Source organism: Chelonoidis abingdonii, chromosome 4 (genome assembly GCF_003597395.2).
Source record: "Chelonoidis abingdonii isolate Lonesome George chromosome 4, CheloAbing_2.0, whole genome shotgun sequence".
Taxonomy (NCBI): Eukaryota; Metazoa; Chordata; order Testudines; family Testudinidae; genus Chelonoidis; species Chelonoidis abingdonii.
In genome coordinates this window covers 69,372,000-69,387,886 of record NC_133772.1, presented here as the reverse complement: position 1 = coordinate 69,387,886, position 15,887 = coordinate 69,372,000, and the positions used below count along the sequence as shown (strand labels likewise).

The following is a 15,887-nucleotide window of genomic DNA, read 5'->3' as shown; positions in this document are numbered from 1 at the left end:
GTTGTTATAAAAGTGGATGGGTAGGGTTCTGTGGCCTGCTTTGTGCAGGAGGTCAGACTAGATGATCATATTGGTCCCTTCTGACCTACAAGTCTATGAGTCTATGAGTAGTAGCCGTGTTAGTCTGTATCAGCAAAAACAACAAGGAATCCTTGTGGCGCTTTAGAGACTAACCAGTTTATTTGTGCATAAGCTTTCGTGGGCTAAAACCCATTTCATCAGGTTTTAGCCCATGAAAGTTTATGCCCAAATAAATTGGTTAGTCTCTAAAGTGCCACAAGGACTCCTCATTGTTTTTGTAGTGAGGAAAGGTTCCAGACCACTTCTCTAGCCTCACCATTGTTTTGTTTTTATTATAGCTTTGTCTACTCTCTTAGCTTCTACTTCCACAACAACCATAAGGGTGGGTCTGCTTGAATTATCTCTCTTCCTGTTTCAGACAGAATGCAAATCTGTCTGCTTAAATTTCAAATGACGTTCCTTCTTCACAAGCAGGGGCCCTGGAGCAGATACATCCTTTCTTAGTAAAGCAAAAACCAAGGTAAACCAGTCCAAATCTTGTGATCCCTGACAAATGGGGAAGGAATGCATTTTAGCAACTTCCACAGCAGGAATTACACAACTGTTTGCCTCATTGCAGGGTGTCTCTGTCTCCAGAGAGGAATAGCTTCAGTTCCTTTTCTCTAGGCGAGGAAAAACAGCTGCCCTGTCCTGACAGCTGGGCCTTATGAGCAAATCTGACCCATAAAAGAGAATCTGTGCAAGCACCTTTGGGGACTGGGATAAAATTAGCATAGCTTCTAGCTGCACAAATTCATCCTCAGCCTCCCCCCTTATTGCCCAGCAAATCACTACCAGGGCTCAGCTCTGGGGATTGACTGGCTAGTCTACACTGGCAGCGCTAAAAAAAACTCCTCCAGGAGGGGAGCCTCACAGCAGCTGAAAGTGTTGCGCTCAAGGGGGTGTTTTTTCACAGCTCCTGAGAGCGAAAGTTGCCGCCCTGTAGATTGCGGAGGTAGATAAGACGCAGTGGACTGGCCCCTCCTAGACCGCGGGGCTGGGAGGAGGCAGATGAGCAGCGGGTGGGGTGGTGTCAGCTCAGCCGGGAGCGGAGACCGTTGGGCTGCTGCGTAGCCCCCTGGAAGATCCTGCGGCGGGTGAGCAGGGGCAGGAGGGCTCGTGGCCCCGGGGTGTTTGCAGCGGGGGGCGCAGGACGTGGCTCGCGGTCAGGCGGGGGCTCCTGAATTATAACCGCTTGGGGCAGAGCCCGTGTTTCCTCTAGGGCCGTGCGGTGCCCAGTGACCCTCCGTCCGGGCCTTGCTGTGTCAGACACGTAGTGGATGATTGCGGGAGGGGTGCAGTACCCTGGTCACAACCTCCCCGCTCCCGCCCGCGGGGCGCGCGCCTTCTCGGGGTCCCGGGGCGGCTTCTGCAACAGGCCCGTGTTCTCGTGTCGGGTCTGACGGGAGAGAAAGGAAACCGCGGGACCCAGGCCACAGACCTTGTTTTTCCCGAAGTGCTGCCTCACGCGCGGGCTCCGTTAACGGCAGGATTCACGCCCTGCCCGAGGCAGCCCGGCTTTCCAGCTCCCCTTTGTGTCTGGCAATCGTGTGCAGCCCCCCGGCAGGGCTGGAGTGGCGTGATCCTTAGATGTACCGTCTTCAGGGCATTCTGCGGTGAGCCGTGACTTGGCACCCAGGGCTGCAGCCCCTCTTGTTCTTTGTAATGGATTTGCTGTAGTTGGCTGCGCTAGGGGTTATCAGACCGTTTCTCCCCACCCCCTTTCTGCCTCAACAGTAATTTTGTATTAGCAGCCCCGGGCATTGGGCCGCCTAGATATGTAGCGGGCACAAAGTCAGCGCTAAACGGGTGTGCTAGGCGAGAAGTGCGGCTTGAGAGCGGAAAGCTAGCAGAACGCCTAAATGCATGTCAGGTTATCAAAGTGCAGTGCCGAGAAGTACAGGAAGATCACAGTCTGACTTGTACAGGGCAAGATTCTTCAACACTTAGAACTGCTCTGGAGTTTCTTGCTCAGGATAGTATCAGAGGGGTAGCCGTGTTAGTCTGGATCTGTGAAAGCAGCAGAGAATCCTGTGGCACCTTATAGACTAACAGAGGTTTTGGAGCGTGAGCTGACGAAGTGGGTATTCACCCACGAAAGCTCACGCTCCAAAACCTCTGTTAGTCTATAAGGTGCCACAGGATTCTCTGCTGCTTGCTCAGGATAGTCCCATTGAAATTAAAAACAGTCACTTGAGCAGATCATCTGAATCATGCCCACAGAGACTGAAGTACTATATATCAGCTCATCCTGCCCACCATGTATGGAGTTTGAAGAGATGTAGGGCAAGTCAAGTGACTTTATATTGGTTTAGGATAATGGCAGAATAACAATAAGCCTAATGTCCAGGAGACTTCAGAAGGTGTGTGTTTGCAAAGAGGGATTTGTGTGGAGAGAGAGACAGTCAGTTCATACTGATAAGTTTTGTCGAATTGGCCAAAGAACATTAAACCATGGCAGCTGTGAATGCCATTCAAATCTGAGGTTTCCAAAAACCAGGAGCCTTTTGCTGTTAACTGTCAATTGCTTAAATATGTCTGACTTTCCCATTGCATATGCCTGGATGTATTGAGTCCTTGTGTGACTCTGTTGATTCAGGGGAGTTCACCGGGGATGAATTTAGACAGTTGGCTTGTTTTTACTGAACCAACCCTTCAGAGACTTATGAAATGACACTGGCAGAATTGTTCAATTCCTATTTCTATTTTGTATTTGGGCTAATGCTGAATGCTATATCTAGCTGTAGCAAAGAAGGATATTAAACAGCATCTTAACTAAAGTTAGTTGATTAAAAAATTAGCAGCTCCCAACAATTTGCATTCAAGAACTTTAATGGAGTTGACTGCAGACCACAGGTATTCATTTTTAATAGATCTTGATAAAATTTCAGAGGATTGGAAGAAGGCCAGTGTTGTGCCAATACTTTGTTTTCCATTTAAAAATAATGCAAGCTAATTACAGGCTGGTAAGTCGTATATTAAGCCCAAGTAAAATAATAGAAGGGCTTATGCCCAACTGTCAATAAGGGATTAGAGGCTAAAAATCTAAGTAATGCTGGTTAGCATGGTTTCATGGAAAATGTCTTGTGAAAGAATCACATTTGTTTGACAAAACTGAGTGTGGTTGATAAAGATAATTGATATGGTTTACTTGGACTTCTGTCAGGCATTTGACTTATGAGTGATACCAATTTTTAAAAAATAGGGTTACACAAAATTAACATAGCTCAATGTAAATGGATTTTTAACAAGGCTAACTGATAGCAGACATACAATGTTAGTGCGTTAGAGCCTGCCATCTGGATCGTTCAGTAAACTGGGCACAATTGAACATGTTTGAAATACTGCCAAGTGACAAGTCATATGTTTAGGGATAAAGAATGTAAGCCATACTTAAAGATGGAGGACTATCCCACAAAGCAGTGATTCTGTGGGGGGAAAAAAAACTCAGGAATCATTGTAGATGACTAAGTGACTGTGAGGTCCTGTCCCAATGTGATGCAGTGGCAAAAGGGCTAACAGAGTTCTCTCTTACACATCCAAGGATTATCAAGTAAGAATAGGGAGATGGGTGAGACCATTACTGAGCTACTGCATCTAGTTCTGCTCTTCACACTTCAAAAAGAACATTGGAAGAATTAGGGAGATCAGAAATTCAATTTTTCTAGTTCTTCTCTGAAGACTCTTATTCTAAGATGTTTTCGAGAACTCAACCTGTTTATCTTATCAGAGAAGGTTAAGTTTTGACTTTATCATAGTCTGCAAGCTTCTACACAAGGAGATGATATGAAGGGGCTCCTTAATTTAGCAGACAAAAAGCCTAACAAAATCCAGTGACAAGAAATCTGAAGTGGAAAAATGTCAAAATGACACAACTTCTTAAATGAGTGATCAACCACTGGAATGAATTACTAAGGGAAGTGATCATTTGCACTCCTTAAATAGAGATGTTATAGTTTAACAAGTTATTGGACTTGACGACAGAGCCAGCAGTTCTCCTTTTGCTGCACCACATTCTGGAACAGTGTATGACAGAACAAGGAGTCCTGATGGCTAGCTGGTGTTGGAGGTGATGGTTCTGCTTCAGCTTTGAGTCCACCACCCCTTCTCCCTTTCCTCCAAGGAGTAGAGAGAGGCAGATCAGGAAGAATAATTATCTCCACTACACAAATTACTGGGTAAAATTCTGTAGCTTGTGTTATGCATTAATGATCACAGCAGACCCATCTGACCTTTAAAGAGTGTGAAAAGATGATGGATCCTCTAATGTGACATTACGAAGGCTGAAGTGGTAGAAGTCCAAAGGCTACTGCTGTATAAATACTGCTGTTCTTAGTGTATAAGAACTTGGAGGTCTGCTGACAGGCATTAATGTGCTGCAAGTCTTTTATTTTTGATTTTGGTGCCTCACAAAGGACTGAGACATCAGTAAAATTTGGCTAGTCCCATAGCAACAGAATGATCTGGTGTTCATTTCCTAGTTACCTGCTGTATCTAATTGTTCATTTCCTAGTTACGTGCCAGTCATCAAATAAAATACATAGGAAGTAAAGCTCCTTAGGGGATGTTTTGGGGGTTAATAAATAGTTAGAGTGGTAGAAATTGTCCCCATTTTACAGTAGGGGAAGCTGAGACACAGAAGTTAAGGGATGTTTAAGACAAAAGTGTAGGGAATCAGTGTTGAAGGATGGATTGATTTAGGAATTCCTGGCTCCCATTTTCACGGTTGGACCACTAGTCCTTCAACCTCTTGGTTCCAAAGCTATTTAAATAGATTAGGGGTGTCACCTTCATTTTTTTGGCAGAGGGTTAATGCCATTTTTAATAAGCCTGTGGAGGGGTTATAAACACAGTACCAGAGACTAACCCAGGGTTTCTCAAACAGGGGTCACCACTTGTGTAGGGAAAGCCCCTGGCAGGCCGGGCCGGTGCTGCCCCATCCGCAGGGACGGCCGATCACGGTTCCCACTAGCTGCGGATCGCTGCTCTGGGCCAATGGGAGCTGCTGGAAGTGGTGCAGGCCGAGGGACTTACTGGCTGCTGTTTCCAGCAGCTCCCATTGGCCCAGAGCAGCGAACCGCGGCCAGTGGGAGCCATGATCGGCTGGCCCTACGGACGGGGCAGATAAACACACTGGCCTGGCCTGCCAGGCACTTTCCCTACACAAGCAGTGACCCCTGTTTGAAAAATCCTGGGCTATCCTCAGTTCACAGTGGATCTCCCATTGTGCAAGCCTCCCACTGATCTCAAAGATCAAAGGTAAGTGTAACAGGGTGGCATGCCCCTTAAGGGCTGCACAGCCTGGGGCTAGCCAACCCTGATTACTGAATAAGCCACACCTGAGATCAGTACTTCCCTATAAAGAGCAGCAGGAGGCTGCAATGAAGGTGAGAAGCTCAGGAAAACTGCAGGGAGTAAAAAAGGCTCCTGTAGGAAAGAATCTGACTTCAGAGGAGAGTGGAGGGCAGAACCTGGTGAGCAGGAGGCTCCTGTGGGAAAGTCTGACTGGGTTTGCCTGGAGTCAAACAACTCTGATTACTAAGGGAACGCTTCTGAGCAGGAATCACCTGCTGCCCCAGTAAGAGAAGAAGGAAGAAGCCAGGCTCCTGACTCTGCAGAGTTTTCACGGAGTAGGCTTCTACAGAGAAACTTGAAACTTTGGGAGTGAGGTGACAGGCCTAGGAGAATGGATGGACTTAAACTTTATTTTTGAATGTTGGTTAACTTAGTAAAGCAGAACCAAAGAGGGGATGGAAATGGATGTGTGTTTTGAGTATATTAAGGGGAAAAGAAAAAAACAAAGCAGAGCACTGCAGACTGATTCAAAGGCCACCAGAGGATGCTCAGGAGGCAGCCAGGCCTACTACTACAGTAGGATATGGCTCTTGTGTAGTAGTTAACTTTCCAGTTGCTATATTTACTATTTAATGCCTTACTGCTGCTCTCTGCTGAGTGCTGCCCTTTAGGACCACAGCTGTTTCTACTTTCATTATCTTTATTCCTTCTCTATCTTCCTTTCTGTGTCTTTTTCCCTTCTGCTGCAACTTCCAGTCTCCCCTCTCTGAGCTTTGTGCCTACCCACTTGCACTTCTACCAAAATGATCAGCAGTGACATTCTTTAAATATCAATGTTAACTATCATCATTAGGCTTCAGTATTCAGTGAAATGGAGAGGGAAAACTTGCCATGACAGGCTGGCTGCAGTCTCTGGTAGACTTCATTGCTTTGGTTTGCACTTGGTTCACATTTTGAATGTTTTCTTCACAGCCTGATGGGTAGAAACTAGGGTGACCAGATAGGAAGTGTGAAAAATCAGGATGGGCGGTGGGAGAGGAATAGGGTTCTGTGTAAGATGCCCCTAATATCAAGACAGTCCTATAAAATCAGGACATCTGGTCACCCTAGGAGAAACTAACTTTTTTATTAATGAGAGCTGGGATTCTTTACAATCTGTAATTGTCAAGGGTTCTGAATGTTCATTCTAATTATGTGGCCCACCCATGACAATACTATCATAGGTATTCATGGGTATACAGCCCACATCACTATAATATCCAATGTCTCACATACATTACTGAATTTATTCCCCCAACATTTCAGTGAGGTATGGGATCATTATCTCCACTTTGACACCTTGGTCCCCATCTCGAATCTCCAAATGTTATTGCCCTTATAAAGGATGATTTTGTAGGGTTGTTTTTTTTCTTCCCCATTTTTTCCCTAACATTAAATATTTTGAGCTAAGGAGTCTAATCCTAACTCATGACTGTGCTCTTGCTTCCAGATATAGGAGGAAACATGAACGGGAACAAAACAAATTGGGTCCTGGTCACTGGCTTCATTATTCTGGCAGTGTTTTGCAGTTCTGGTAGGTATCCTGAAATGTCTACATTAAAAAGCAAATTGAGCCCAGCATCGGACCCAAGTAGCTGTGCTAGTGCTGAGCAAATTGCAGAGGGAGGATCCTCTCACCACTTTTCTTCAGGTGGCAAAACTGCTTCCGAGAAGCTATTCTGGCCCACTAGCTACAGTAGACTCAGTGATCCCTTGTGCACAGCCCCTGGGAAGTATACACCTGCCCTTGCTGAACTTAGCCACAACTGGTTTTGCTAGAGTTCTGTGGTGGTCTGCCAATCTGTATCTTTTATGCAGCATGCATTGCATTGCAAACAGCAAACCAATTGCAGCCCAGTGCAATAGCAGAATCCTATTTCAGCAATAGAATATCAGATTAAGATTGAATTATGTAAATAGTCATACAATAATGACATAAATCAAGGGCAAGCAGACTAAGAGCTTGGGATATGGACTTGGTATAGATGGAATTCCAAGTTCCATAGGATGTTTTAACTCTGGCCACGTCTACACTACGGGATAATATCGAATTAGCTAAAATCGGTTTTATAAAACTGATATTATAAATTCGATTTCATGCGGCCACACTAGGCACAGTAATTCGGCGTTGTGCGTCCATGGTCCGAGGCTAACGTCGATTTCTGAAGCGTTGCATTGTGGGTAGCACGTTCCCGTAGCTACTCCATAGTTCCGCGAGTCTCCCCAGCCCTTGAAATTCAGGTTGAAATCTTAATGTCGCGAGGTGTTCTGGGTAAATGTTGTCAGTCATTCCTTCCTCCGGGAAAAAAACAATCCAAAGGTTGAAAAACAAAAAATCCCCCTTCCCCCTCGCAATCCGTTTTTTCCCCTGGATGCCTGGCAGACGCCATAGCATGGCAACCATGGAGCCGTTCAGCTTTTTTTTTTCGGCACCGTATGTGTACTGGATGCCGTGGAGAGAGAGGCGATACTCCAGCGCTACACAGCAGCATCACTGCTTTTGCGATGATAGCAGAGACGGTTACCGTCGTTCTGTACCGTCTACTGCCGGAGTAAACTGGCATGAGATGACGGTTATCTCTCCCTCTCTGATACTGTCCACTGTATCATGAGTGCCCCTGGCTCAAATTTTTGAAAGCAAAATTGGGATTGACTCATTGGGACTGAGTCAATCCCTCCCTTAGGATTTCTAAAAATAGAGTCGTCCTGCTAGAATAGAGGCAAGTGTATTAGAGAACCAGTGTATCAGAGAGCACAGTGCTCCGTGTCAGTATTCACAGGGGCTGCCTCAACAACTGCCCCGTTCTTCCCTCCTCCCCCAACCTTCCTGGGCTACCGTGGCAGTGTCCCCCCCACATTTGTGTCAGAAGTTATAAAGAATGCAGGAAAGAAACAGACTTGGAGCAGCCTCCCGGGCTATGACTCAGGCAGTACGGAATCTTTCTTTACACTGGAAAGGGAGCAGGGGGTCTGAAGCCCCCACTCGCTATGATGAAAATGCTTATTAGCCGTTCTGTCCTATCTACTGGAGTAACAGAGAATTATTCCTCATGATATTGAGCAATTATCAGGCAGGGGTTCTCGAGGATGGTGGGCAGTCCTACAGCACCGTCTACCACCGGGGTGAGGGAGAGGAGCGATACTGCTCTTCACTGCTGTAGCATCGCGTCTACCAGCAGCATTCAGTACACATAAAGTGACATGAAAGTAGTTAAGGAATGATTTCTTTCCCTTTTCTTTCATGTGGTGGAGGGTGGGGGGAAAAGAAACTGAGAAGCTGTTCCCTGAACCACGCCAGACACTGTGGAACCTACAGACATTGGGAGCTCAGCCAGAAATGCAAATACTTTTCAGAGACTGCGGGGACTGTGGATAGCTGGAGTCCTCAGTACCCCTCCCTCCCTCCCTCCCTCCATGAGCATCTATTTGAGTCTCTGGCTTCCCGTTATGCTTGTCACGCAGCGCTGTGTATCCTGGAGTTTTTTTTTTCAAACGCTTTGGCATTTCATGTTCTGTAACGGGCTCTGATACAACAGATTTGTCTCCCCATACAGCGATCAGGTCTAGTATCTCCGGTATGGTCCATGCATGCTGGAGCTCTTTTGGATTGAGACTGCATCGCACCCGTGCTGATCAGAGCTCCACGCTGGGCAAGCAGGAAATGTAATTCAAAAGTTCGCGGGGCTTTCCTGTTTACCTGCCCGCTGCATCCGAGTTCAGATTGCTGACCAGAGCGGTCAGTGATGCACTGTAGGATACCACCGGAGGCCAATAACGTCGATTCCGTCCACACTAACCATACTCCGAATTGTTAATATGCGAATTTAGCGCTACTCCTCTCGTCGGGGTGGAGTACAGAAATCGATTTAAAGAGCCCTTTATATCGATATAAAGGGCGTTGTAGTGTGGACGGGTACAGCGTTAAATCGATTTAACGGTCTTTAAATCGATTTAAACGCATAGTGTAGACCAGACCTCTGTCCAGATCAGCATCAAAGGTGCAGGCTATTACACAGCTGTCTTAAGTAGGGTGCATGTCTAAATAAATTTATAGAGGATTCCCTGAGACCATCCTACATGGCATGTTAAGTTCTAATTCTTACTACTTACTTCAGAATTAGGATTTTTAAATAGGTTCTTTTCCAGTATAAACTAAAAAATCTTTTTTCAAATTTCTCTACCATGAGGGAGAGGTGGGTGGGTGAGGGCAAATGGGTGCACGTACACATGCTGGTATGTGTAAAGGGGATGGGGAGAGAATCCCACGTTTCCTCCTTTTGCAAGAAGGAAGGGAGAATTTCTCTCTTCTACTTGATCTCCTTCTTTTCACTTTTCCCCTTCTTCTAATCAAGTCCTCCCTCTGCCTCAGAGAAAAGGGACTTGACAACACCTTAAAGGGTTATGTCTTGGCCTTTGAAATGAGACTTCAGACTGAAGCAGGTTTGAATAGGGAGCATGTCTATACAAATGGAAAAACTTCTGACAGATCTCTTCATGTTGCAAAGAACCAATGCTAGCAGTAACCCCTGACATTCATAGTTGTACAGTAACAGTATTTATTTAGAAACGAACAAGAGCGTTTTACACTTAATTAAACTAGTTAATTTAAAAACTGGAAAAAACAGTCTAAAGAGAAGAAACAGCACCCCTGCAAATTACTGCACTACAATCACCTATTATCCAGACAGCACAATCAGATCTAAAAAAGAATTCCCCATAATTTTGCATACATCACCACACAGGTTGTGGTGATTTCTTTAGCTGTGTTTCAAAATGATCCTTGCAGCATGTCTTGAATGGAGCAAAAGGTAAAAGGGCCTTCACAGGAAATATCCTTCCACCAATATGTGGTATACCAAGAGGACTCATCTCAGGCACTCTTGCAGATCTCAACTGTATGAAGAGAGACATGGTCTCTCAGATAGGATGTTCTTAAAATACTTACTGCTTTACAGAGCAATACCAAGATCTTTCACTTCATCTGGACTCCATAATCCATCTGGATCACAAAGTATTGGTTGAATATGCACGTGAGAAGATATCTCACTCACCAAGCAAGCTGCCACATTGTGTTCTTGCTTTTGTTTCTGAATGGCTTTAAGGTGTAGTCGCACGTAATCCAGTCTTGCTTTGATAAAGGCATCCTCTAAATTGGTGAGGTCCATGTTAGAAAGGTAAGGCTGTATCCTCCTAACCAGTAAAAAGCCAGCTTTACTGCTGCTGAAAGCTGATCGTTCAGTGATAACCAGAAATCTAATGAGAATCCAGGTTGGGAACATGTACATCCATTGCATATCACGCACATCTCCAGCTGGTGTTACTTTTAACATATCTGGGGCGATGTGGGGAAAGCAATCTAGATGCATTGAGACTCAGCCAGTTTGTGCTCCTCCATGCCCTATATTTAACTCTACTGTCTGAGTAAAATAAGATAGAAACACAAAGCTGGGTGACATCAGTATGTTGAACACACTGGAATCCATGCTGCTTCACTAACCCTCCTTGTACCTTTTTGTACATAAAGTTGACCAAGAGAATGCCACATGAGTGTCAGGTCACAGTAGTATTTACCCAACAGTTCCAGCTGAGAGCACTCTGAGAGGCTTTGTGTTTATTGCTCAAACAGCAACATCAGATCCACAAGCATGTCATCGATGCCTTGTGATCAGCAGTACTGTAAGCACTTGTTCAGTCTGGTATCAGAAAGCTATTTGATCATCATCCATGGCTGAGAGATCCTCCAACACAACAAGAGCACTCTCTGCACCATATCCAAGATGGGACTCAGATTCAAATGTCCAGGAAATCTGAGGCATCTAGATGTGGTGGTGGGACAACTCTCACAACTTTTTGATCTTTATTGCAAAGGGAAGACTGAATGCAAGGTGGCAGTGGTCCAGACTGTCATCTTAAAATGATGTAATTTTGATAAGACTGTACCAAGGCCTCTAAGTGTGTATCTGGCAGCTTTTCTCTTATTGTAGGAAGCATTGCCAGTTTCCTGGAGCACTGAGCCCAGCACTTCTCCACTGGCCTTTGCCAGCCTGGAAGGACCTTGTTCTCTTAACCCTCCAGTACCTGAGAGTGCCACTGGCCAAAAAAGTGGTTACTTGAGTCCATGGCCTCAGTGTGTTCCAAATAGCTTCTTTAGAGTGCAATGACTAGAGGGTGACAAGAACACTGACACATTCTCAAAATTGCCCTATGCAAGATAAACATTGTATGAAGACAGGTACATGGACTTAAGATATGTCTATACTTAAGGTACAGACACTGCACACCTAGGTAGCATGGTTATAAGTAGCAGTGTAGATGGTGATGCACGGCTTAGCAACGTAGAGTACTCGACATACCTGAACCGCTACACAGGCTCTCTGCACACCTAAGCAGTACTTACCATGTCTATACTGTTATTTTTAGCAATGTTGTGTCCAGTGGCTTCCCCATCTCTGCTTCATTTGCTGTTCTTGATCCTTCAGTGAAGGACTATGGTTGTGACTTCACTGCAGGAAAAGAGAGGCTCTGAGGAAGGGAAGAAATAATGTGGTTGGCAGACATGCTGAAATGTGACGTGAAAGGTCTGAATGGATTTATATTGAGTGTGATGTATCTGAGACCTTTCCCTAATACAAAAGTCTCCCCTTTTATAGGGCGAGGTCCTGATCTCATTGCAGGGAACAGTTGCTTTTAGCTTCAATAAGAGCAGGCTTCAGCCCATAGTGCTCAAAGTTTGGTAGGAGTGTTACAGAACAAACAAGACATTGTCCATGCCCCAGAGGCTTGCAGTCTTACTTAGGACAACTTGGGAGTAGGGAAGAAAAGGAAGGAAGAGTGTTATAGTAACTTGTATGCATGTCTTGGTGGCACTGCTGTTTTATTTCTACACTGGAGCATGCATTCCAACAGATATGGGGTTGGAATAAAGTCAGAGGACTGAGCATGAAGAAGGGGAGGATAGGAATAATGTGGGAAAGTGAGGAGTGAAAGCAGTAGCGCTAGGATTAGGACTGATGTCATTGGCAGCAAAGAAGAGATGCAGGGGAACTGAGGACTTGCTAGAACAGGAAGTGAAGGAAGAGACTGGTAAAGTGATGGGATGGTAAGAGGTGGAGTTAATGAGAGCAGAGAAGGGAAAGGCAATGGAGGAGGAGGGGTGAGAGGAGTGGAGCTAGGAGAAGGTAAGGGTCAAGGAAGATAAAGGTCAAAGATTTTGGTGAAGTGAACGGGTGGGCAGTACTGATGTCACTGGTAAAACAAAGGAGAAAAGGATGATAATGGAATGGAGGCTGCAGGTTCAGGCAGTGTGGAACAGCAGATGCATAATCTGTTTAAATCCAGCTCCAGTTGCTCAGGACCTTGTTGGAGTCAGGTCCCCTACCAACTGCTAAAACTCAGGCTGTTTGGAGCAGGAAGCAGTAGAGTTATGTAAATCTATCTCCCTGGACTCTTGTGGATGTATTAGGAGCTGAATTTGACTTCAGTTTTGGAATCAGAATCCGAATACTAAAGGATTAGGTGGTTTGACCTAACAGTTGCAGTACTTAAACCAGATTATCATGAGGTTATGGTTCAGGGATTTATAACTGTTTTGACCTAACAATAATCTTGAAAAGTCACACTTTATCCTTGTACATCTGATGTTCTGAAATAAGTTTTATTACTTAGTAATTGGCTTCTTTCCCCCCTCTCTCTCTCTCTCTCTCTCTCAGGATATATGCTGAAGTGTTACAACTGTCCATTTACTGCTGTGCCATGTAAGACCAATGTTACCTGCTCAAGTGACACTGATTCTTGCCTATGGCTTAAAGTTGGTATGTTTACACTCCTCCCAAATGTGGTAGACTTAAAATAAATACAGTAAATTATATTCATTCAATTTTAATGATTCTAGTGTAATCAAATAGGTTTTATTTCTACAAGTCTGTATGAATGTCCATCTGAAGTACACTCTTACTGAAGTCCTTGTTGGCTCTTTCGGCTTTATGTAGGATTATGTGCATTAATACAGTTTGAACTGTTATAACTATGGATGTTCCAACACAACTGTGGGGACATGGTTTTATGGTTTTAAGAGATTCCATTGTGCAGTTAAGCGTCCAACAGACTGCTCTGTTGAATGACTGGTGGACGTGTGGGAAACTTGTAAAAGGAGGAAATCTCACTGCCAACTGCGAGGCCAGGACTCTCCAGTTCACTGATTTAGGGTTGGGGTATATGTTGCTGCTTTATGCCAAGTGGTGCATGACTGAGAAGTACACAAACTTTCATTTTCACTGCAGTCCAATTTGGAAACTGAATTGTAGGCTTTTACTCTGCTTGCCAGCATTGCCTTGTGCTTTGCATTCCAGCTAGAGATGAGTTCAAACCAGCATTCCAGGAACTAGGACCTGAATTTCATAGCTGATCCCATTTGGCCAGGTTGGGCACTGGAAGGCCATCTCCGCCCTTTGCTGGTCTTATATTATAATATGTAAGAGCCACTTGCCTGCAGATTGCAGTGCTTGGGATGAGCCAGAGCCACAAAACTCAGATCTTTTTGTGTATGTGGTGTCTGTTATGACCATCTATTGAAATGAGTCCACCTGTGAAATTCAGATTCTTATATAAGTAGTTCTGATCTGGATTAATCTCTACCTGCTATGTCCCAAACAGCTCACAAGAGCATTGTGTTATAACATAAGACAAGGCAGGGAAATCTCTCTGAATATCTAATATATTTTTGAATACCCTTATGAAACAGTTTTCTCTACAGGGAAGCTAGTAATTTTTGCATAACTTCTTACTTTTTTTTTTTTTAAAGGTGAAAACACGTTCTCTGGTTGCTATAAATATTCCGACTGCGGCATGAACCAAATTAAAGAGAAATACAAGGTTGACAACTTCAGTTTCAAATGTTGCCAAAAAGATCTGTGTAACAGGAGTCAAACCACAATGATTAGTACAGCAGTCTTCAGCATTGCTACCATGATGACCATGATCTGGATACTCTGCTTTTAAGATGGAGGGGGAGGGGAAGATAATTTTTTTTCTTATATACCTACTGATTTATAAATCGTACAAAGAAACATGCTGTCTATTGTATACAGTTTTTGTGCCTGAACAGTTGTTTGAGAAAGCAGACTTAGAAAAGACACTTTTTTTTTTTTTTAAAAGCTATATGTTAAAAATATAGAGAAAGTACATCTGCAGTGGTAGATAATTAAACTTCCATCAAGAATCTGCAGTTATCTATGTGTTAGCTGGAGTAAATTCTTTCCCTTGCCTACAGTGAGTTTCATATCTCTGACTTGATTTAAATTTGTCCTCTACACTCCAGTTGTGGCAATGTTACATAGCCTTCCAAAGCTATAAGCAATTTTTTCAAGTCAGACTATTGTTTGTGAAACTGTTAGTTGTCTTGCCCCAGCAGCTTTTCCTTTATTTTCTTATGTAATTGTTTTTGCTTGAAAATGTTTAACAAATGCTATACAAAAAAGCAACCATGACCTGATAACTGCCAAAATTGTATTATTATGGATACTGCTTTGTGGCTAATGCATTGCATGCTTATACATGAAATGACTCTTGACAGTCTGGTTTGTTTTTTGTGTGTAAAGTGGGTCCCTCTCTCATTCCTGGAGAACTTCTGTGGTAGCTGCTCCTCCTCCTCCTTTCTTAGAAGTAATGTAAATAAACTGAAGGGCATGCTCCTACTTCACTTAGAGAAGGGGTAAAATGAATTACCACTGTCTTGAGATCATTTCCTATGCTGAGCACTACACTTCAGCTTGCTGCCTGTCTTTGAACAGATTGTAAAGGCACCATGCTTTTCCTTACTGAGGGCAAGTTTTGTTTTGTTTTCCTTCAAAATGATTTCTCCACTTAAAATATTCTGTAACTTCAGTGATTGTTCACCCTCAGCAGTAATGTGGGATGATAATAAAATATGAGCTGTGGCTGGTTTATTTACCGAAATGTGAGAATTATAGTGCAATGTAGAAATGTCAAGACATTCACAGGCATCTTCTCTCAAGGAAGGGATCTTTCTCAGCCCAAGGTAATACATGGGCACCTGCACACTTAGTTTCTCATCACTACTACAGTCTGTTACACCTTGCATCCCTATCCACAAGGCTAGGTTTTTAGTGTGTAGATAATGATTCACAGACCTAATGACTACAGCTATAGTGCTTTTCTCCTCCCAAGCTTCCTGTCCTGGGTAGCAATCACCTGAGTAGCTTCTTTTATCCACAGAAGCAGGGTGTTTCCCTGGGCTGCTAGGCCTCCTGTTTCATTTCATTAAAAGCTCTTGCTATAATGAAAGGCATCATTTCAATCAAAAGCAATTTTGGGGTGTATTAACAAAGGCATAGTGTGATAGTACCCCTCTCCTCCTATTCATGGCAGTAGGGTCTCATATATTTACCCCAAGCTGCTGAAGAAATCTTGGCCCCACTGGCAATATTTGCAAATTCATATATAGCAGGAGAGGTCCTGGAGAAGGGTTAACATGC

At 44.1% G+C, this 15,887-nt stretch overlaps 1 protein-coding gene across 1 annotated transcript; it reads left to right on the top strand.

Annotated features, from left to right (window-relative positions):
* The first annotated feature begins 1,045 nt into the window (after nt 1-1,045).
* Nucleotides 1,046-14,962, top strand: CD59 (CD59 molecule (CD59 blood group)). Its single transcript, XM_032783921.2, has 4 exons — nt 1,046-1,157; nt 6,845-6,928; nt 13,104-13,205; nt 14,195-14,962. Exons 2-4 carry the CDS (start codon nt 6,859-6,861, stop codon nt 14,389-14,391), a joined length of 369 nt encoding a protein of 122 aa, XP_032639812.1. The 5' UTR covers nt 1,046-1,157; nt 6,845-6,858; the 3' UTR covers nt 14,392-14,962.
* The last annotated feature ends 925 nt before the right edge of the window (nt 14,963-15,887 follow it).

Excerpts from the sequence above, each read along its gene's own strand:
- CD59 (XM_032783921.2), top strand. The coding sequence starts at position 6,859 with ATGAACGGGAACAAAACAAATTGGGTCCTGGTCACTGGCTTCATTATT. Across the intron at positions 6,929-13,103 it reads GGCAGTGTTTTGCAGTTCTG|GATATATGCTGAAGTGTTAC; the intron begins GTAGGTATCCTG and ends TCTCTCTCTCAG. Across the intron at positions 13,206-14,194 it reads TTGCCTATGGCTTAAAGTTG|GTGAAAACACGTTCTCTGGT; the intron begins GTATGTTTACAC and ends TTTTTTTTAAAG.